Source organism: Leptodactylus fuscus, chromosome 1, assembly GCF_031893055.1.
Source record: "Leptodactylus fuscus isolate aLepFus1 chromosome 1, aLepFus1.hap2, whole genome shotgun sequence".
Lineage (NCBI taxonomy): Eukaryota > Metazoa > Chordata > Amphibia > Anura > Leptodactylidae > Leptodactylus > Leptodactylus fuscus.
Genome location: NC_134265.1, coordinates 162,970,992 through 162,993,524, shown reverse-complemented (window position 1 = coordinate 162,993,524; position 22,533 = coordinate 162,970,992). Strand labels below are relative to the sequence as shown.

At 39.1% G+C, this 22,533-nt stretch overlaps 1 protein-coding gene across 3 annotated transcripts in view; it reads left to right on the top strand.

The window, feature by feature from the left end:
• MPDZ (multiple PDZ domain crumbs cell polarity complex component) overlaps nt 1–22,533 on the top strand; it is a 118,447-nt gene that overhangs the window by 40,081 nt on the left and 55,833 nt on the right. For 2 of the 3 annotated variants that reach the window (XR_012716981.1, XM_075279273.1), the window contains exons 15-24: nt 212–382; nt 1,749–1,844; nt 2,189–2,377; nt 3,622–3,831; nt 4,534–4,650; nt 7,027–7,182; nt 9,993–10,334; nt 11,432–11,552; nt 13,905–14,103; nt 15,394–15,435. Coding sequence is in view for 2 of the 3 variants with exons in the window: in XM_075279273.1 (XP_075135374.1) it covers nt 212–382; nt 1,749–1,844; nt 2,189–2,377; nt 3,622–3,831; nt 4,534–4,650; nt 7,027–7,182; nt 9,993–10,334; nt 11,432–11,552; nt 13,905–14,103; nt 15,394–15,435 (1,643 nt within the window). In the remaining variant the exon portion in view is untranslated. The remainder of the gene's footprint in view (nt 1–211; nt 383–1,748; nt 1,845–2,188; nt 2,378–3,621; nt 3,832–4,533; nt 4,651–7,026; nt 7,183–9,992; nt 10,335–11,431; nt 11,553–13,904; nt 14,104–15,393; nt 15,436–22,533) is intronic. The other variant, XM_075279285.1, reaches the window with a different exon arrangement.

Below are 22,533 nucleotides of genomic sequence, written 5' to 3'. Positions count from 1 at the left end.
ATTGATTCTCAAAGTGGGCGGAAGACAAAATAAGTTTGTGAACCTCTGATCTAGCCTATAGTAATAGTACATGGAGTCATGTTCTGTTATCTCTCCACTGTAGAGATGTCGTGTGGTAACTTCCTGTTTTTAGATGGTATTTTGTACTAATATGTGAAATTGTTTGCTAACTGACAATACGTGGCATCACAGTCGTATTTGCCTTTTGTAGGTAAATGAAATAACTCTCCTGGGCCAGAATCATAAAGATGTGGTAAATATCTTGAAAGAACTGCCAATCAGCGTGACTATGGTCTGCTCCCGCCCAGTGCAACAGGATTCCAGCCCTTTTAATACAGAAGAACAATGCATTTCTGAACAAGACATCCACCTCATTGAGAAGGTTATCTATCTAATATGTAAAACAGCTGAATATCTGGTAACTTGATCAGATGATACGTGCCCTATTTTAGAGAAGGATATGCTAAAGATGGAAAAGCTGACATCTGTGGCACACAGAATTTCTACATGAAAAACAGAATAAATCCTATCTGAGGACTCCTACGAGAGACTGTGAGAGTCCTCCTTACCATGCCTAGGATTGACACCTGTACACAGAAGGTTGTAAGTTACTGTGTTGTCGGCATGAGCAGAACTTTCACCGTCTCTACTAGGAGTCCTGTCAGGATTTTCCCTTCTTTTCATGTGGAAATCCTGCCTAAAACTGGATAAAAGTTTTATATTTCACAGAGCTCAGCTTCTTTCCTTTTGTCATATCCTTCTTTCCGACATGAAGGCAGAAATCAACTGACAAGTTCACTTTAAAGAAGAATAAAGTAGGAGGAACTTTTGGAGTACTTGGTTTTCAATATACTCTCTTTTTAAAGCAACTCTCCAGAGAAAAGTTTTAACTCTTCTATGTTTATTTTGTAGGTATATGTGCCTTTAATTGTCATAGGGGCATAACTAAATGGGTGCAGAGATAGCTATGGCTGCTGGGCCCTACGGCCTCTCTACAGTATAATAAGATTTTCCTCTGACTGGATTTGTGGGCAACGAAGACATTTTTGTTATATAGATTTGGCAAATAAGGCCTAAATTACCTTAAAGAGGACCTTTCATCAGATCGGGCACATTCAGTTTTATATACTGCTGAAAAGCTGACCTTTCCCGATCTGTACCCGGTTTAAAGCGCTATCGGTCCCGGGACCGTAGCGCTTTACAGTCAGAAGGGCGTTTCTTTACAGTTAGCCAGGGACGCCCTTCTGCCCAGCAGCGCCTATCGCGCTGTACTGTGTAGCGGGGAGGAACGCCCCCTCCCTCTGCTCACACAGCTCGTCCATAGACGAGTATTATCGGGAGAGGGAGGGGGGAGTTCCTCCCCGCTACACAGTACAGCGTGATAGGCGCTGCTGGGCAGAAGGGCATCCCTGGCTAACTGTCAGAAACACCCTTCTGACTGTAAAGCGCTACGGTACCGGGACCGATAGCGCTTTACACCGGGCACAGATCGGGAAAGCCAGCGCACTGTCAGCTTTCCAGCAGTATATAAAACTGCATGTGCCTGATCTGATGAAAGGTCCTCTTTAAATGTTAAAAATATATATCCTGAGTGCAGGAAGCCTGAATACGTAAACCACAGTTGCATATTGATTAAAAAAACTAGCATAATTTAGAACATGTGTAAGTGAATATAGCAGGCAGTAGTTAATGTGGTAACAAAACGTGTTTGTATGTTTCACTATTCTCTGTTGTGTTGTGCATTGTAGGAGGACGAATTTTCCAATACCAATTCATCCACACTCTGGAAAATACAAGATGATGAACCATTAATTCCTAGTGCAATATGTAGTAAAGAATCCCAGGTAATGTGCGTGTAAACTGGTTTGATAAGAGCGCCACCTACAGGTATTTCATCTAATGTTCTGTAGTGCAAACCTTATGCTTTAGTAACAGTAAGTATCAGTCCCTGGTATTTACAGAAAGGATATTCTATGTTACATTAAAGTGTAATAATCTGTACAGTTACTAAGCTGTTCAATTTCAAGCATATTTTTTGGGAGATGACATATTTTACATGCTATTTCTATTACTCTGACAATACGAACCAATACTCTCTCAGGTTTAAGAAATGCTGTATTTGCAAAGTTGATCTTGAATCTTCTATTCAATAATTGATCATCTGTGATTTATTTATTTTTTTCTTAAGCTTCATATTGACTTTGGTGGTGCTATTGGCTCCTCTGAAACTGATGACTTGATTATGGTAGAAGGTGATGAAAGTCCCAACGTTGAAGATACTCAAGGATCTCCCCTAGCAATGTGGGAGAGTCAAATTCAGAACATTGAACTAGAGAAAGGAAGTCTAGGACTTGGTTTTAGTATATTAGATTATCAGGTATGTTCTTTAGTATGCCTTCTATAAGGGACTATTCTCTATAGAACCACAACTTTTTTTTTGTCACTGCAAGAAGTTGCTCTACATCTCAGATCAAGTTAACAATTAAGCTGAAAGTAAACCAGACATAGTTTTCATTTTATTCTGTAGCAGATTTAGTTTCACCAGCCATTGTTCCTGCTCTCCCTACTGCAGTCTTTCTAAATGTCACAAAGTATCTGTCGCTTAAGTATGCATGTTCATGGAAAACTATTCTAAAAGATTTACCTGTTGTCAGTAGAAGGCAGCGATTATCTATCACGGTTTCCAAATTCAACTCCTCTCGAACTGTTAGCTGAATTCTAGGAGCCTGGCTGTAGTTATTACTGATCTAGCTGCTGTATAAACTTAGTACAGTGCACATTGAATCAGTGGGGGGCTCTGAGTACTCTACCGTGCGATCTATTCCAGGCAGTGGCTTATTTCTCTGACTACTATAGAGTGGTACCAAGTAGGGTATCCACTCTATTCTCTCCGTATTACACAAAGCAGGAGGAATGTTCAATGACACATATAATTCAGCATAAAGCAAATTATAGAAAAGAGCGTTTATAAAAAAAAAAAAAAAAAAAATTCTTGCAGACAATATAATTGGTTGCCTCTTATTAGGATAGATCATCAGTTAGTGGAGGTCTAACTTTTGGAACCCTAGATAGTCTTGACAATTAAGGGTCCGTGGTACAATTGTGCCTTTCATTGAATAGGAGTAGATGCAGTACCAGTCATTGCAACTGTTCCTATGTCAACAATCATTATGCCGATTGTCTTGGGTTTCAGAGGTGAAGCCATGATTTGTCAAATCTTAATGATCATTATAGTTTCAGTCTTTGAGAAACCCTTTAATTTAATACTTTACTAGCATAGGGAATTTCTTTTGCAAATTTTGCCTGGCATTTTAAGAGAAATCCGAATTCTAGTTTATGCCATATTTGTTTTCAACTCTGTCCACATTGATCATAATATTTTAGCTTCAGTTTTTCATCTCCCTATAGACTGCTTCTAAGAAACAATTTTCATTACTGTTTTTCTATTTTCATTCTGTATCAATTTGTAGTTTGCACATTCTAATACTTTGTTCATAAAGAGAATTCTAAGCACTGTGATTTTATCTTTTACACATAATTATGCTATTTTCTTACTGGTTAGCTGTAAAGCATACAGAAAAATATAGTAAGTAAATGTTTGGTATTAAACTTTCCATTTAGGATCCCATTGATCCAGCAAGCACAGTAATAGTAATCCGGTCTTTAGTGCCTGGAGGAGTTGCAGAGCAAGATGGACGACTTTTGCCTGGTGATCGCTTGATGTTTGTCAATGATATCAATTTGGAACATGCCAGCTTAGAGGAAGCTGTTCAGGCACTTAAAGGGGCACCAACAGGAACAGTTAATATTGGAGTTGCCAAGCCATTGCCAGTAAGTGCCACTAAAAATATTCTCATGTTCTTTATTATATGTCCCAGCTATGTTAAGGTTTTATTTTGTGTGTGTGTTACACATCTCAACTAAAAATTCTTCTTTTGCATGGAGGTATGACCTAATAACTGCATTTTCTGCACCTGATGTGAACAGTGTTGTGGGTTAATACTTTGGAACAGTGTTGCTATTTGTGGCCTATAAGGCTCTGTAGAAAGGAAGTTTTGTGCTTTTCCTACTCTGTGTTTAATTGTTGCTTTAAAGGGATTCTACCATCTCCTCAAACATGTGTAACTGCCCAACTGCACTTCCCAGCACATTAGAGAGATAAACAACATATCATTGTCTTGTTTTGTATGTCACTTTTGTAGATTTGGAGAAAAGCAACTTTGCAGTTAATATCAAATGAGGCAAGTGATGCACTGGAGGTGGGCCTTCAGCCCTGCGAGTACAGTTCTTGCCCTTCTAGTAGCATTGGCGATGTTCCACTTCACAAGGTGGTACAGGCAGGAGAAGGTGTGAGCAGCAAGAGCAGTGCAGAAGTGATATAAATAAGAAATGCATTTTATCACTGTAATGTGTTCTGTAGTGCAGGGATGGAAGTTGAATATGCTTGGAGGAGGTGATAGACTTCCTATAGGATCTTGCTGCACCCTCCACTTGTTGTCCTTTCCTTTCATGGCGACCTTCTTGTTTCTGCAGCTGTCACCAGAAGAAGGCTATATCTCTGCTAAGGATGACTCTGCTTTCTATACTGCACACTCATATGATGAGGAAGGTTCCAATGATGCACCTATTTTTCATGCTGAACTAGCTCTGGTTAGTGCCATGGAAATTTTTAACTTTAGCTTTTATGTAGGGCTGGGCAACTAATCGAAAAACAACCAAAAACTGACTGTCAGGGCGGGTTCACACCTGCGCCCGGTCTCCGCTTTGTGGGTTTCCATCTACTGCCTGAGAAACTTACGGAAACCCAGCAGACAGTGTCCGCCCGTGAGCGTCTTCTGCCTCTCCGTGGCGAAACCGTTTTTTTTTTTTAACCAGACACAAAGTCCTGCATGTCCGACTTTGTGTCCGGTTAAAAAAAAACAAAAAACAAAAAAAAAAAAAAAAAAACAGTTTTGCCACTGAGAGGCAGAAGACTCTCATGGGTGGACACTTTGCAAACCCATTCAAGTGAATGGGTTTGAAAACTGACTGCTGGTTTCCTTCTCCTGTCCAGTTTCTCAGGCAGAAGACGGAAACTGCAAAGCGGAGACTGGGCGCAGGTGTGAACCCACCCTTAGTGTGATTTTCTGCATGTCGATTATTTTGGTTTGGTAAGTACAGTATTCGCAAACTTATCTGCATATTCAATCAAACTGAAAATGTCTGAACCAGAACTACTAATATACTCTGCAGTCTCTTCAGACCCCAGAGTATAATAAGCAGAAGCCTGTGAGAGGTGAGCAAACATCTAAAACAGTGTTACTCACCTTCCCTGAACTCTGGCGTGGGTCTTTGTGCTCTTTTGATCTATTGTGGCCTCCTGAATGACTTCAGGAACTGCTGAGGCCTGTGTTGTGACATTATGACACAAAAATGAAAGCATTGCATTATGCATGTGACTGCTGCGGCCTAATCCCAGGCCTCAGATGGTCCCTGACATCATTAAGGATGCCTGAAGAGGACCAGACCAGGGTCTGAGCCCACGGGAAGTGAGTAACACTGTTATTATTATGTTTGCTCAGCTCCCATGAGCCTCCAATAAATTTACTCTGTGGTCTGAAGAAACCCCAGAATATAATGGCATTTCCAGTTCTGTCATACCTAAAATCATCGGGTGAACCTCAGGAGACGAATATTTAGGTTCACTCAACAAATGCTTATAGTTTAAGAAATTATCATCATTAATTAGAATCAAGGTGAAATTCCTGATTAATCATCATTTTGATTTAGGTCATAATTGCCCAGCCCTACTTTTATGCCTTAGTAGAGGATTTTATTGGTTGCATTTTCAGTTTAATACATATCACTTTAAGTTCTGGGTTATGTGTGAACTTAAGTTTACTTAATGATTTGATATTTGTGACTACTTGCCGTTACCAGCTTTCATAGATTATTGGAATTGATTTACGAGAGTGAAGTACGTAGAGTTTAAATAACTGTAGTATACAGAAAAGATATAGCAAAGGGGCTCCTTGATGGGCATGCAGTTGAAAATAAGGCAATATACTGCTGGCCAAACTCTCATTCAGCAGAAATCTATTATGTCTAATACCCAAATTTCTATATCCCTTAAATGGTACAAGGGAGATCCTGTTGTCACCCAAGAACAAAAAGTTTGTACCGTTGAAATCCCCCCCCCCCTGCTCCCTCTGACAGAGGATAGGCTCTGGCAGTTTGACTCTCCTCAATGCCTGAGGCTCCCAAACACTTTAAAGACGACCTTTCACCACCAGCAAGTAGTCCATATCTTTACATTACTTAATAGCTGCTGCTCCACTAATTTTGGTGCAGTTGGAATTTTTTCTCTAGCCTTCCACCATTCCTGAGAAATCAATACCGTTAGTTTTGGGACCTGATATACTAATTAGACTCTGTACTGTCAGCAGGGCGGTGTCAGGCAGGAGCAGACAAGGGGTGTGAATCTGAGCTCTGACACTGGCTGTCTCTGATTGGAACTCTAAATGACACCCCCCTGTCTGACCTCACCCTTCTGACATTACAGAGCTTAAATGTCATATCGGGCACCACAATTAACTGCACTTATTGCTTAAGAATGGTGGGAGTTAGAGAGAAAAGTCCAACTGCACCTATTAACAGATGGTAAGAGCTGTAATTGGTGGAGGTGGTGGAAGGTCCTCTTTAAATGGGCATCGGACATCTGGTTCCACCAAAATCATTGGGAGTTGGCTGGCAGTCAACTAATATGTATGGAACGCTTAAAACTTTCAAAATAAACTTTATGATCATACAGTATTGTGATAACCAGTCTTTATATAAACTTCTTCATCTTGTCCATTTCACAACAACATGGTTTGCTGTAATCTCATTTGCTATTACTCCATAGTTTCCTTATCTACAGTACTTATGCTCCAATACTCTGGCCTGGGGAGGCTCAACTGCATGCTTGGCAGTATAGTTGCGGAGGCAACCGTATCATGTGTAGGTCTTGTGTAAATTAATGGTCTTGTGCTGTTTATGCTGTTGCAGGTGGAGACCAATGATGCTGACCTGATAGGAGAATGTAGTATGGAGTCTCACTTTCCTCCTGGTGATAACAGCTCACTTCAAGCTTCTTTGTTGGCCTTGCATGGCAGTGCTTGTAATGATGAAATCCTTAATGACTTCACTGATTGTTCTTTGCAGGTAAGGGGATTTTATATTAAGTTCCAGACGTATACAGTGGGTAAAATAATTATTAGTAAATATAATTCTAAAGGTGCTATTGACATGAAATTCTCAACAGATGTAACAACTCACCCAATCCATGCAGATAAAAAAATAAAACCTTAGATGTCCATAAATTAAGCTCTTTCTAATAATGAGAAATGAAAAAATTGAATACGTGAAGAAAGAGAGTTGCAAAAAGCCATGGAAAGTCATGACACTGTATGAAATATATCAGTAACTAGAATGCAATCCTGCTGCTTAGTAACAAATAATATCCACTGGTTCAACTAATAACCTAGAAAAAGGTGTCTCATTACCAAGGTGCCACACAAGAAACATCTCATGATGGGTAAAACCAGTGAGCTGTCTCAAGAGCTTCTCAACCTTATTGTTGCAAAACATACTGATGGCATTGGTTACAGAAGAATTTCTAAACTACTGAAGGTTCCAGTGAGCACTGTTGGGGTCATAATCTGGAAGTGGAAAGAACATAATTTCATCATATCACAACTACGACCAGGTGCTCCCTAAAGCTTTTCTAACAGATGAGTTGTCCAAGAGCCAAGGACCTGTGGAGAGATACAGCAAGACCTGGAATCAACAGGTACAATCGTTTCAAAGAAAACAATAAGTAATGCACGCTCACCACGCATGACTCCATTGCTGAACAAAAACCATGTTCAAGCATATTTAAAGTTTTCTCAACAGCTTTTAGACAAGCCTGTGAAGTACTGGGAGAATATAGTCTGGTCAGATGAGACCATGATTGAACTCTTAGGGTGCCATAATACACACCATATTTGGAGGGCAAAAGGCACTGCATATCCCCCTAAAAACACCATACCACAATGAGTTTGGAGGTGGGAACTTTATGTTGTGATGCTGTTTTTCAGCATATGGCACTGGCAAACTTCATATAATTGAAGGAAGGATAAATGGACAAATATACCGAGACATTCTTGATAAAAAATCTGGATGATGAAGATGAAATGAGGATGGACGTTTCGGTAAGACAATGTTCCCAAACACACAGCCAAGGAAAAACTCAATTGGTTAGAGAGAGAAAATAAAGCTGCTAGAATGGCCCAGCTAATCCCCTGACCTGAATACGATAGAAAATCTATGGAAGGAACTAAAGATCAGAGTTCATAGAAGGAGCCTATGGAACTTTCAAGATTTGAATAGTATTTGTGTAGAAGAATGGGTCTGCATGTTACTAGTTTCTTCATACAGAGGGCACCTTGAAGCTGTCATCACCAACAAAAGCTTTTGTACAAAATATTAAATACATTTTAGTAAGCATGTTCAATACTTTTTCCTTGTGATTTCTCCTTATTACACATAACTTAATTTATGGACATGGATTGATTTCTTTGCTTTTGTGGATTGGATGGGTTGTTACCGACATCTGGTGAGAATTTCAAGTTAATAGCACCTTTAGAAATGTACCGTATTTTTCGGACTATAAGACGCACCCAGGTTTTAGAGGAGAAAAATAGGGAAAAAAAAATTTCAGGCAAAAAATGGTAAAATATTTAATATATGGGAGTTGTAGTTTTGGAACAGCTGCAAGGCCACATTGACAGGTGACCCTGCAGCTGTACGGGGGTGTATAGGGCGTTTTTTTTTGTGGGGCCAGGTGTACTTTTTAGTTATACCATTTTGGGAAATGTTTATTGCTTAGATCACCTTTTATTTAATTCAGAGGCAAAACAGAGAGAAAAACCCGGCAGTTTAGCACTTTTGATTTTGACGTTCACTGTACATAAAAATATTAGTAGACCGGGCATTTTCAGACACAGGGATACCTAATGTATATGTTTCACAGTAATGTTATACTTTTATATGTATTCTAGGGAAAGGAGGTGAACTTTTATTTATTTTATTTTTTATTATATTTTTTTTAAGTGTTTTTTTTTTTTTTTACTATTTTAATATCCCCCGCCTAGGGGGCTTGAACCTGCAATCATTTGATTGCAAGTCCCATAGACAGCAATACAAGTGTATTGCCGTCTATGGGAGATTCTCTACATTACTATCGCGGAGTGTCATAGACCAGCCGCGATAGTAATATATATCTATGACAGGCCTGGGAGCCTTCATTAGGCTCCCAGCTGTCATCGGAACAGGTCGGCTCCTGCGGCCTCGCCGTGCAGGAGCCGGCCTGCATCACTAAAGGTATGGGGCCGGTGGGGGGGGCTAACTGACTGCCGGGACCTGTGGAGGAGGAGCGAATTTGCAGCATGGCCGCGCTACTGCCACCGCTGGTTTTCTTCAGCGGCAGTAGCGCGGCAATCTGCAGGCCCCGGCAGCTAAGACAGTCCCCGGCATCTGCTGTAATAGACCGGCGGATGCCGGGGACTGTCTTAGCTGCCGGGGCCTGCAGATTGTCACGCTCCTGCCGCTGAAGAAAACCAGCGGTGGCAGTAGCGCGGCCATGCTGCAAACCCACTCCTCCACCCACATTCAGACTATAAGACGCACCCTCATTTTCCTCCGAAATTTTGGGGGAAAAAAGTGCGTCTTATAGTCCGAAAAATACGGTATTTACTTAGAAAATTGGCGACTTATTCAATACTTGTTGAGTATCCGAGTTCAACATACACCAATCGTGTCATATAAATCAATTAAATGGTGGATGAAATCTGGATGATAATAACTAGCAATACATTTCCCATCTATTGTGTGCACAGTCATTGAAAGCTTAAAAAATGACAAATTTCCAAACACTAATGTCACTCGGCTTTGTGTGTTTATTACTTATGCATTAATGTATCTTTAAATAGGATGTCTCTAAGGAAGATGACAGCTTTTATTCTGCCTCTGAAGTCCAAAGCGAAAAGTTTACTTTTCATAAATCCATTCCAACGTCTGAACTTTGGGCTACACCAACATCAATTCTGGATTATAAATTGCCTGCCAAGGATTTATTTAATCCTAGTGTTAGCCCAGCAGAAGATGCTAAAGAAACTGGCATGACTAGTGATGGTTCTTCCCATGAGATTAAGGAGCTTTCAGGAGAAGGTGGCTTTGACAGGAAATTTGAAGGCACATCATCTGGTTCATGGACGCAGTTAAAGACCCATGAAACCATAACCAGTGTTGACTTTCCTGAATCTCTTCTAAAGGTAAAAAAAAGAGCTTTGTTTTAAATAGGTTTAGACATTTTTCTTCTTTAAGTAAACACAATGCTTCCCAAGTATTCTTGAAGTCGCCAATATTTTTTTCCTCCACTGTTTACTTTATATTATATACACTGTATAATGCATATTATAACTCTTGGGATTAGCAACATGCAAAAATGTCTTTGCATGCAGAGATATTTGGCATGTGTTTAATAGGAGTATGGAACAAGGATATAGATAAAGAAAGTTGTATAATTTTAGAAAAAAATTATTCAGGGGACTGAACTGCCAACCCTTTGGACAAGATTGGTGCATACTACCCATTTAATATGACTTTTCAGCTGAAGCTATTTGAAAGCCCTGCTTGGACAATATTTATTACTTCTTAGCTTTGTAGTACAAGGCATACTAAATTAAAGTCAACAATGCTTCATTCACTGTTGTTGTTGTATGAGACGACTGCTCAGTCTACCAATTACATGAGTAGCCAGGAGAAACATTTGCAGGCTGAATAAATTAGTATTCCTTATACTACATGGGTAAGGTGTAATAAAGAACTGTTAGTATATACTTGTTTGTTTTCAGAGCATTTCTAAAATGTATACATTTATACTTACGATGTAATCTCTTAAGGTGATATGGCAAATAAATATTGTAAAAATGTATTCAAAGGAGTATTCCCACAATCGTCATTGAATTTGATTGCTAGGGGCCCCACCACTGGGACACCAACATATTATTATAAGTGTGTACCACCATGCATTTTTAACAAATTTTTCAGATTGTTGTAAAGGAATAGGTTGGAAGAGCACCACTGCCTCAGAACAATGTCCCATCAGCTTTCAAGTGGATCTACACTCTTCTTCATAAAGCCAAAGTAACATTTTCTCTGGCAGCATGTAGCAACATTTCGGCTCATATAAACAGCTGGTTTGAGAAAGACTCATCTGTGTGTATGAGGTGAAGCAGTGCCACGTTGTAATTTGTAGTGACGTAAAATTATTTTTCCTGACGGATACAAGTGCTGTTGAAAAATATCCTTTATTTCGAATTAATATAAACAGCTGTTATGTATAATATGCAATGTCTTTCCACAATAGGCCAATGAATATTTATCTGGAGGACAATGTATTGAGGCAAGTGAAGATTATAACACTAAAGCTTTACTTAACAGCACATTTGAAAAAACAATTACTGTAACTAGAGGAAACTGCAGCCTTGGTAAGTTTTTCTGAAAATGTGTTTTTGGTTTAATTATTTAGGTTTTTTTTACCATTGCTTTCTCTTTATTATTTTCTTGTTTATTTATAATTTATAATATTTAATAATAATAATATGGTATTTTTTGATATATTAAAGGGGTTTTCTGGGCAAAAAATGTTTTGTTTTGTTTTTTAAAGAAAAGGACTATTAATGTGATTAATCAGTTAATAAATGCACCCATGTACCTTTTGCAGTGTTTTGAGTGATTTCTGGGTGTCTCTTGGAGCTCCTGGTATCTTCTGCATTTGTTTACCTGATGCAGCTTCCTGCTATGTAACTTCCACACAAGCTCACATCACTCATCCCCCCCCCTTCTTTCTGCCTCCCTCCCTCACATACATCCCCTCCCTGTCTCTCTTGCTATCCTGCCCACTACTAGCTCTTCCCAACCTACTCAGCCTCACCCCTGACCCCATTATATACTTAGCTCTCTTCCTTCCTTCCTGGCTTCCTCCCGTGGTACGGCTCCTCCTTCCTTTCTGACTGTTGGGGTGCGCTCTTGTCCCAATGCTGCTCTATGCTCTGAAGAGAAGATCCACCTCTACTGCACATTCATGGGAGCTGTAGCGCAGTAGAGTTGGATTATTGGCAGCAGAGTGATGAGCAGCGCTGGGACAGTCACCGGCAGTCAGAATAAAAAAAGCGTCCTGCAGGAAGAATCCTGGAATGTAAGTATGATGGGGTGGTTGGAGAAGGGGGTGGAAGGTAGTATTGACATTCTGTTTCCCAAAGCAGGGAAACTGATAACCAGATAACCAGCAAATTTCCCTGGGTCCGCCCCAGGAATATGGGTAAATACACATTTTTGATTAATTATGTTATTTAGAAAGTAGGCAGGGTGGAGGGAGTTTATATTAGTGTAAGGATTTCCATTTAGCCCGGACAACCCCTTTAATCATGTTTGCATTGTAAGAGCTTCCTTTTAACATATGTTGGTCATGCTTCGCAATATTTGTGAAAAGAAACTAATTACAAAATACAGAACTTTATTCAGTAGGCAGGCTCCCTTACTGGTACAAAAATGCATCTGGAATTAGACATAAAAAGAACACAGTCACAGGTTTGCTTCAAAACCTAATACAGAACTTTTTCTCTAAAATTAGAAATGTTCTATAAATCTTCATTGCTAGGCAGAGTTACATCCTTCTGTTTTATGTCAGTCTTTACTGTACCTCTGGCATACTATTTACAGACTAGTAAGATCAGCATGAGTAGTATTATGGTTTCCAGCAAGATGAGGAAATGAAATAAGCAATATTAATTGTAATATATACAATGATTAATGTTAAAATTAATAAAACAATAAATAATTAGAAAAAATAATGGAAAAAAACCAACACATTTCATGGAATTGTGACAAAACAAAAAAGATGAGTTGTTTGATGCATAAATCCTAACATATAAAGTAGGAAAGTGTGAATTTCTGTAAACCTAGTTCTCTGAAATAAACCCACAGCAAAAATTTAAGCAGGCCCCAGGGAAAGTACCTGCTACAGAGCATCATAAAAAATGGCCTTTTTACGTGGCATGTTTTTTTGTTGACCAATATCCAATTATACAGTGTACTTGGTGGATGAAAGACACTAGCAGATGTTACTTTGTGTGCACAATTTTAGTCGTATTAATATATAGTGCTTAGAATTGTCTCTCTTCACATTTTGACTCTCAAAGGGGCATTCTAGTTATTTCACGTTTACCGCTATTCATAGGATTTAGTCTACTAGGAACCCAACTGATCATGAAAATGGAAATCTGATTCCCTCCATGTGACTGACGAATTAGGTTGAGCATGTGACTGCTGGAGTATAGTCCCATATACTACATCAAAAAGGGGCTGAATATAAAACTTTTAAATCTTGATAAGTATGTCCCCAAGTCTGCTAAACTTAATAGACCTAAAGTTATAAACCCTCTGAAGTTGCAACATACAAAAGGGGTCTAGGAGTCCAATAACTAAAATGCAAAGCTCCATTTATGGAATCACAATGCTGTCATATACCAAGAGGCATCAAGTTCTATAGCCTCAGTGCTCTTTCAGTAAAGAATCCCCATTGATGACAGGGAACTGTTTTTCCTTCTAGACATTGAGGAATGCCCCCTTATCTGGGCTTTGAAACAGTCTAGAGCTTAAGCACTGTATCTAGTGTAGTGATGCACTGTAAAGACTGTCATAACAATTTTACATATTCAGTCGATTGACAACATTGGTACTTTAATTCAGAAAATTTGCTATTTTGTAAAATATAGGAGATGCATATAGTGTAATAGTAATCACTATTTATTGATTTACATTATATCTTTGTTGGCTAGGTATGACTGTAAGTGCTAATAAAGATGGCTCCGGTATGATTGTCCGTAGTGTTATAAAGGGAGGCTCAATAAGTGAGGATGGTAGAATTCATGTTGGAGATTGCATATTGGCTATTAATAATGAGTCTACCGCTAACCTAACCAATGCCCAGGCAAGGGCTATGCTGCGAAGACATTCCCTACTAGGACCTGATCTAAGGTAAAGAGCCTGCAAATCTTTATTTATTTTTTTTTTTTTTTAATGTCCTGCAAACAAGTGTTACAAATGTATGCACGTATATGTAATTTTGCATCAACTTATATTAAAGCATATTAATACTTATTTCAGTTGCACCAATAGTTATTTTTGGTGTATAGATGTAACAGAGTTTAGTTTTTCAAATGTAAGTCAATACTTCATACTCCAAAAATTGTAGCAGATTTATTGGCTGGTATCTTTTTGGACAGTTTCAAAACTATTTCCCAATTGTGCTTTTTTTTCATTTACTTGGCAAAATTGGGACCCCTCTCTAAAAATTTGTCATTTAGAATACCGTAGCTGCCTTACGTGGAAGATGGGCCTTCACGACCCGCTTCAGGCACAAGTGCTGCCTCTGCACCCTTGATAGCTAAATCCCCGGACCCTCTGCACTGTTTATAGTAGTTATACATCAGACTGGGGGAAAAAAAAAATTTATTCCCACATTGCAGTCCCAAATGGTTAAATGACATTCGATTTTTACAGCAGCAGTACTTCAGTGTGTGGTTTGGTATTCTATTATTCCAAATTGTCCTCGCATATTGATTCTGAGGCATTACGAGCTACTTGGAAGATATACGTACAATCACAGAATTCTAGTTTTATGCTATTTTAGATGATACAGCGACGCTATATGTGAAACAGAGTAAGAATGGGGAAATTTCCAAGATGAACATATTGGAATTTTTTTTTTTTTTTGTTACACTTTCTTTTCTCTAAAAGGATGGAATGATTTCAGTTTGACAAGCTTTAAAACAGCTGGTTGGGGTTGCAGGTTTGCGTTGTTTTGCACAGAGAAGCAGCTGTGCGGCCACTCGCAGAATGCATGTCGTCCCACTTCACAATCCACCTTGCCAGAAGCTTCTGCTATCTGCGCTGTTCTAAGAGCCAGGGCTTTGCATACGGCAGCAGCTGCTTCCAACATCTGTCAGATAATTACCAGTTAGAATTGGAATTCACCTGCCCTCACCTAAAGAATAAATTCCTGATCAAGGGAGAGAGACGGGTGGCGCTAACATTTCCTCATCCTTGTTGATAATCACGGCTATAGACACACAGAATGAGCAGATGCTTTCTGGGGGAGGTGTTGATAAAAGGGAGATGGGATTTATAGAGGAAAAAAAAAAATAGACCAAATAAAATTGCACATACTTTTAACTACATATGTATGCTTCGCACACGCAGCGCGGGGCTTTGGCATTTGTTAACACTATTGTAAAAAGATGCTGCATTATATCCTTCCCATTCTAGATCTTCTCCCGCACCTGCTGATGATCAGGCCCCATTTTATGTGTGAGTATTGGTGACTCGAAAGCTCGGCATGGCTTCTACTCGTCTCTTCACCTCACCCTCCTAAATATTCATTACCGCAGAGTGATCCAGAAACTGACAACTTCCATACATATTACATCTTTTGTGAATAACTTTGTATCTTTTATGTGTCGGAGTCTTAACCCTTTTATCCACTTTTTTTTGTCTTTTATTACGCAAGTACATTTCTAAATCACAATTTCCTTGTGCCGTGCCAGCATTAACCATTTGAGAGTCTTCTATGCATGCGCAGTTTGCATGGTCTAGCGAATTCTCATGCTTTCTGCATGGATGGTTGTCAAATTTCTCTCTCTGCTAACCCTTTCCTCCCCACCGTCAACTGTTTTCCTTGACGAAAGCAGTGATTGCATTCCTTGTCGAGTTGTTGCCTGCTGGAAAGAGGTAAATGTGGATTGCAAAAAGGACAAGGATGAGAATTTTTTTTTTTAGCTTTTATTTTTATTGAGAAGTTCAGAGCATCTTGTCTGCTACGCGCTTTTATTCTCAAACAAAGCAACTCTTCTGGGTTCTTTTGTGCCTTTTCATTTTGACTTGTTGAATTTATTGGAGATATGTCCTAGAAATAGAACTGAAATGATTTGTATATTCTTTGCTTGCTGTATCAATTTGGATTTTGTAATAGACTAAGAGCCTAACTTTTTTCAAAACCTGATAAACTAAATGTGACCCCAAGTTTCACAGAACCCCTCCCCCATAGCTGATGCTGGAAGCTGTTTGTGGGGTCTACACCAGAAGTTATTTACCATGACTTGTTCTTGAACCTGCCTGTTCAGGTACATAGGGAAGACACAGCAGTCTTGTAGTCTCTATAGGATTAACAAAATCCATTTTCACCCTTTGATCTCGCACGTCCAGGTCATAGTGACATTTAATTTTTTTATAGGGTATATTCATATAGATGTCCAGTCACATATATGGGACAAAGGAAAAAAAAGTGCTATATGTTTGACTTTTTTTTTTTTTTTTTTTTTTACCAAAAACGATGATAAATTTTTTCTGTTTTCCTCTTTTATGGCTAGTTCACACGGGGTCAAGGATGCTGATTTTGACACCAGATTTCGGCTCAAAATCCGCCTCTATACATCTATGTAGAGGGCTAGCGTTTTTTGTTTTTTTTTACTCTAGCGTTTTTTTCCGCTAGGCAAAAAAAGAAGCTACATGACCTTTCTTCAGGCGTTTTCCGCCTGAAGAAAGCAATAGAAGTGAAAGGAAAGTGAAAAACGCACGTTTTTTTCCACGCATTTTTTGCATTCTCTTTATGGGAGGGCAAAGCCGCCTGGCGTTTTTGGAAGCAGTTTTTACAAAAAACCGCAACAAGGTCCAAAAAACACTTCCTAATTAGGAAGCGTTTTTTTCCGGGACCAAAATAAGCCACACGTAATTTATGTGTGAACTAGCCCTTATTGTTGGATAAAATACATGGATCTGTGAGGGTCCATTCACACGGAGGAAAATGCTGCTGAATTTTCAGCGCTGAAAAAAAAAGCCTCCCATTGATTTCAATTGGTTCTGCTAGATGTTTTTTCTGTTAGTGGAAATATCCGCTAGTGGGAAAAAACCTAGCAGCTGAAAACTCAACGCCAAATAAAGCGCCACTTTCCTCCGTGTGAATGGACCCTAACTCAGGAGAACTGCTTATTGAGTTAAAATGTATAATACCTTTTTTTTTTTTTTTCTCCCCCCAAGAAACACTTGGAAAAAAAAAAATTCCACAGATAACATTAACATACTTTTTTTTTTTTTTTTTTTTTTTTTTAAAAACAGCATTTTATAATATGTTGGATTTTGCTATGTCACATGTGGATTTCACTTTCCTGGGTGTTTGAAACGCAGTGGGGTTTTTTTCTGCTGCGTATGATCTGAACCTAAAGTAGTGCCTAATTATAAAATCTTTTTTAAAAAAAAATGTAATATTTAAGACCAGTGCTTAATCATAGTTATAATACTGTATTCCTTTGGCTTTCCATTTTTTTAACACTTTTCTCAAGTGAAATAACAGAAACAGATTTAACAAAAGATTACATCCTCATGTTATAGTGAAAACTATTCTTGCTAATACAGAGATAACCTTAAATTCAAGTTAATCTGCAATTGTGCCAGTAAGTATATCATCTTTCAGATTTTTATTTTGTGCTAAGGCCTCTTAGTTGCAGAAATGCTGCTAGAAAAAAAAAAAACGCTGTATTTTAGGGTATGTTCACGCAGAGTTTTTTGTGGTTGAAAATCTACTTTTTTCATTTTTTGACACTTTTTTTACAAGATGCTTTTTTTGCTGTTTTTTTTTTTTGTTTTGTTTTGTTTTGTTTTTTCTTGTTTGTGCCATCAAACTGCATGGACCTGGAAACTTCCCTTTAAAAAAAAAAAAAAAAATGCTTGCTTTTTTTTTTTTGCGGAAACTGCATCAAAAACCGCATCAAAAAAACTTGTGTTTTTGTGGGTTTTTCAAGGCAGAATCCACCTGAAGATGGGTAATGGCACTTTATCTTTAATCTAGCTGAAAAAATCATCTAGAGGCAAAAAACTGCTACTGACTCCAAACTGAAATGAAGGGTCCGCGTTTTTTGAGGATCACAAAAATCAGTCTGCAAAAAATTCTTTGTGAACATAGCCTTACAGTACCAGCCACGTGAATAAGATTTTGTTTAATCTCATACCTGCTTGGGGAGTATATACAGCAAAGTCGCTTCCATGTAATGTGCTGCATTATACAGTAGAGACATCACTTCCACAGGCTGCACAAAAACCCTGCAGTGCAAAATCACATGGTGCAGGTTTTCTAGCTGCAACATGTGAATTTTTGCTGTTTTTTTTTTTTTTTTTAAACAAGGATTTAACCTTTTGCAGATCATAAAGTGAAAGCAGTAGCATATCTGAGTAAGTACGCTGTAAATTTTAAAGTAATTCAGGCAAATCCATGTCCTATGTAGATGTACCCTTAAAATACTGATTAAAACTGTAAAATCAGGTTTATAACAGTAAAAAAAAATAGTTTAGCTGATTTTCTCCCCTTGAAGCAATGCTACTCTTGCCCTTGGTTTGTATCTGCTATTGCTGAGCTGCGATACCAGACAAGGGTCTATTCACACATTGTGGGCATATCCCCCTTTTCCTCCACAACTGCCTTTGGATGGAGGTCACACTTCCTTTGACTCTGTCTTATCTGTTCGTGCATTAGGTAGCTTTCAATACTATCCCATTTGGAATGTTACAGTAGGCTTCTTTTAAATCAGTTTTCATGTCTAGGCTTAGAAAACATGGCTGCTTCCTTTTTTAAGCTGAGGCCCCATGTTGCAGAAATGCAGCTTTATTTTTTTGAGCCAAAGCCAGGAGTGGAATGAGCAGACGGTAGAAGTAGAAGTACTTCCTATGTAGTTCTCATTGCTCTTGTAGCCATTCTTGGCTTTGGCTCAAAAGAAAAAGCAGCAGAATTTGCAATATGGGGCCTCAGCCCTGGAAATGTTGCCGCAGATACCCACAAGTGGTTTGTGGTATTACAGCTCAGCTCCATTAGCTACAATATGAGAAACCGCCTATGAACCGATGTGGCATCCAAAACCTTTACTGTATGTACTGGAGGCTAAGCATACACTTAGATACGGATTGACCACAGTAATATAAATTATAGCCACTGGACCAAATACATGAGCCAAGCAATCAGCGAATTGTACTTAATAGGAAAAACGTGATTAATAAACACATGTTTTGCCATAAAACTATTTATATAAAAATTAAAATAAAAGGAGTAAATGACAGTTCATTATTTTTTTATGGATTCAGCCTGAGTTTATTATTATTAAGCAAAATTCTGAAGCAAAAGAAATTCTCCCCTCCTCCTATAGACAACACATTTTGTATTGAAAGCAAAATCTTGATCATGCATTCATGAGTTGTTTATCTGACTCCTACTCATTGGATGTCAGTCAAAAAACCCAGGTGCCAGGCAGTGGATCAAATTCATTTTAGCTGTGATATCGTCATGTTTATTGGCTAATTCCCAAAGCACTTGTGTTGGTAGCCACCAGCTGTGATGCTTGATTAAGGTGCTGGTGGGCTTCATGGTATTTTTATCTCCCTTGATTCAATTTAGCACATAATATGAAATCAGATGAAAATTACGTATATTCTTCTGTCAGAGCAACGCTCTTCAGGTCTTTATTAGGGTGAACGTGTTATTGACAATTTGTAACTCATTCCTTTCCATGTAAATCACCTAAAACAAGCTTTTACTGGGAAATGGAATCATTCTTTATGATTGCAGTCATCAAAATGTACACAACAGTATAATCTAGAAATTATAACCCATTATGCAAACCTATACATGTTTTCTAGGACATGGATCATTTGCATTTGCGCCTCGTACAGCAGATAGTATTATAAGCCTTTCAATAATGGGTTTCAAACTTTCAATAATCTAATTTCTACTAGTCACTGGCTGGCTTTGTCTAAGCTTCAGGTGACTCATCTCTTTTCAGCCACAACTTGTAAAGTTTAGTAAAGAAAACTTTTAAAGTTTAGATGGTGTTTCATCTGCATAAAATGCATCAATACGTCTGCATTTCACGGTAAAGGCACATTTGTTTTTTTTGTATTGTAGTTTAACCAAGAACCTCAACTAGTATAATAACACCTTGTACTGTAGCCTTAGGCCGGTAACTTCGGTCTGTGAAATATGTGCCATATATCGTCCGTATTTCCCAAACTAAACACAGAGCAGGGACCCAAGCTTTAAAGGGATTCTACCGTTAAAAAAACTATTTTTTCTAGGTAACACGTCAGAATAGCCTTTAGAAAGGCTATTCGTCTCCTACCTTTGGAAGTGCTCTCCGCTGCGCCGTTCGTTCGAAATACCGGTTTGTACCGGTATGCTAATTAGTTCTCTCGCAGCGATGGGGGCGTCCCCCAGCGCAGGAGATGCGATGGGGGCGTCCCCATTGCTGCTCGAAAACCAACTGCAGTGCCGCCTCTATGTTCTTCTGTACCCTCCCCTTCCTTCTTCAGCTTGATGTCGGACGCCTGCGCAGTACGCTCTGTTCGGCGAACTTTGCAGTACGTTCCTCCAAGTCTTCACCGAACAGAGCGTACTGCGCAGGTGTCAGACATCAAGCTGAAGAAGGAAGGGGAGGATACAGAAGAACATAGAGGCGGCACTGCAGTCGGTTTTCGAGCAGCAATGGGGATGCCCCAATCACATTTCCTGCGCTGGGGGGCGCCCCCATCGCTGCGAGAGAACTAATTAGCATACCAGTACAAATCGGTATTTCGAACGAACGGCGCGGCGGAGAGCACTTCCAAAGGTAGGAGACCAATAGCCTTTCTAAAGGCTATTCCGACGTGTTACCTAGAAAAAATAGTTTTTTAATGGTAGAATCCCTTTAAGCATCAATGTCAAATACAGTGTTAGGAGTCCTTGCTTCCCTGCGGGATTACTGTCCTGAACTGTAATGGTGCTTTCACTACGGGAATGATGGACAATATATTGTGTATTTCACAGACTGAATGCTGTGTGAAGCCAACGTTAAGGTGTATTCAGTTTTACATTGTTCTTTGGTGCAGCTAAAAAAGCATGTAAGGCTAGATTCGCATCTGCACCGGATGACACCAATGACTGAGATCCAGACCACTAAAACAGCAGTTACCCAAGGATGCCAGTGGACCCTATTGACTATAATGTAGACTGCCAGGATATCTGCTGTTTCCATACTGAAAGTGGCTAAAAGAAAAGTCCTCCACTCCGTGCAGGACTTTTCTCTCTGGCGGTTCCTGTGGTCGAGTCTTCAACAGTGAATCGAATGACAGAGAGCCTAGCGGAGATGCAAACCTAGTTTAAGGGCGGGTTCACACCTGCGCCCGGTCTCCGCTTTATGGGATTCCGCCTTCTGCATGAGAAACTAGACAGGAGACGGAAACCAGTCAGTCAGTGTCCGCCCATGAGCGTTTTTAACCGGACACAAAGTTCTGCATGTCCGACTTTGTGTCCGGTTGAAAAAAACGGTTCTGCCTATGGAGAGGCAGAAGACACTGACGGGCGGTCACTTTGCAAACCCATTCAAGTGAATGGGTTTGAAAACTGACTGCCGGTTTCCGTCTCCTGTCCAGTTTCTCGGGCAGAAGACGGAAACCTGCAAAGCGGAGACCGGGCGCAGGTGTGAACCCGCCCTAAGCTTTATTGGAAGCTGTCGGCTGTTGCTTGTGACACATATAATATTAGGGTGACTTTAGGATGACTGGAATGGACAGTAAACTGTCACAGAAAACGGTTACAAATTTGATTCTATGTCCATTCACATTTACAATAATGTAAACAACATAATGGACACTCGCTTCTGTCATGTTTACTTACTTTTTTAAAGGACAATATGAAATGTAAAGATTGAGAATCTTCAGTAGTTTGATACCTTTTTAATGGCTAACAAAAAATGATGACATATTGTGAGCTTTTGGAACTGCTATAATGTTCCTTCATCAGGCTTATACAGAAAGATAGTCATACATGCAGGACTTGATCTTCCATTGCAAAGGTAAGATAACATGATGGAAGATAACTTCCCACATGTTGTTTACATTAGTGTGAAAGGGAACGGACAAAGAATTAATCTGTGACAGTTTAAAGTCCGTTGCTGTCTTCCTATGACGGAACACAGAAACTGACATTAGTAACGGTAGTGTGAACGCCCCATCAGGGTCACTCAAATCATTCTGTCTTATGCTGCCCTGACATACACAAGGGCAGCATATTTCTGCTAGTGCTTTACCAGTTTTTTAGTGGTGATACACTTCCATAGAGGAAAATGGAGCATTGTATGTCTAATAATAATTTACCATATGTTGTACTTTATATGTAAAGCTTGATTGATTGCATTTTCTTCATATGTGTAACTACCCTAAATACATTAAATATATTTAACTATGTTTTCTCATTTGTTTTTTGTTTTTTTTTTATATACAACTTTTTGTCTATTAAAACTTTATGTGATTGAAACGTACATAAATTTGATCAAGGAATCAACATATTGTATAAAATCAAAGTGGTATTATTATTTAAGTAAGTTATCACCTATC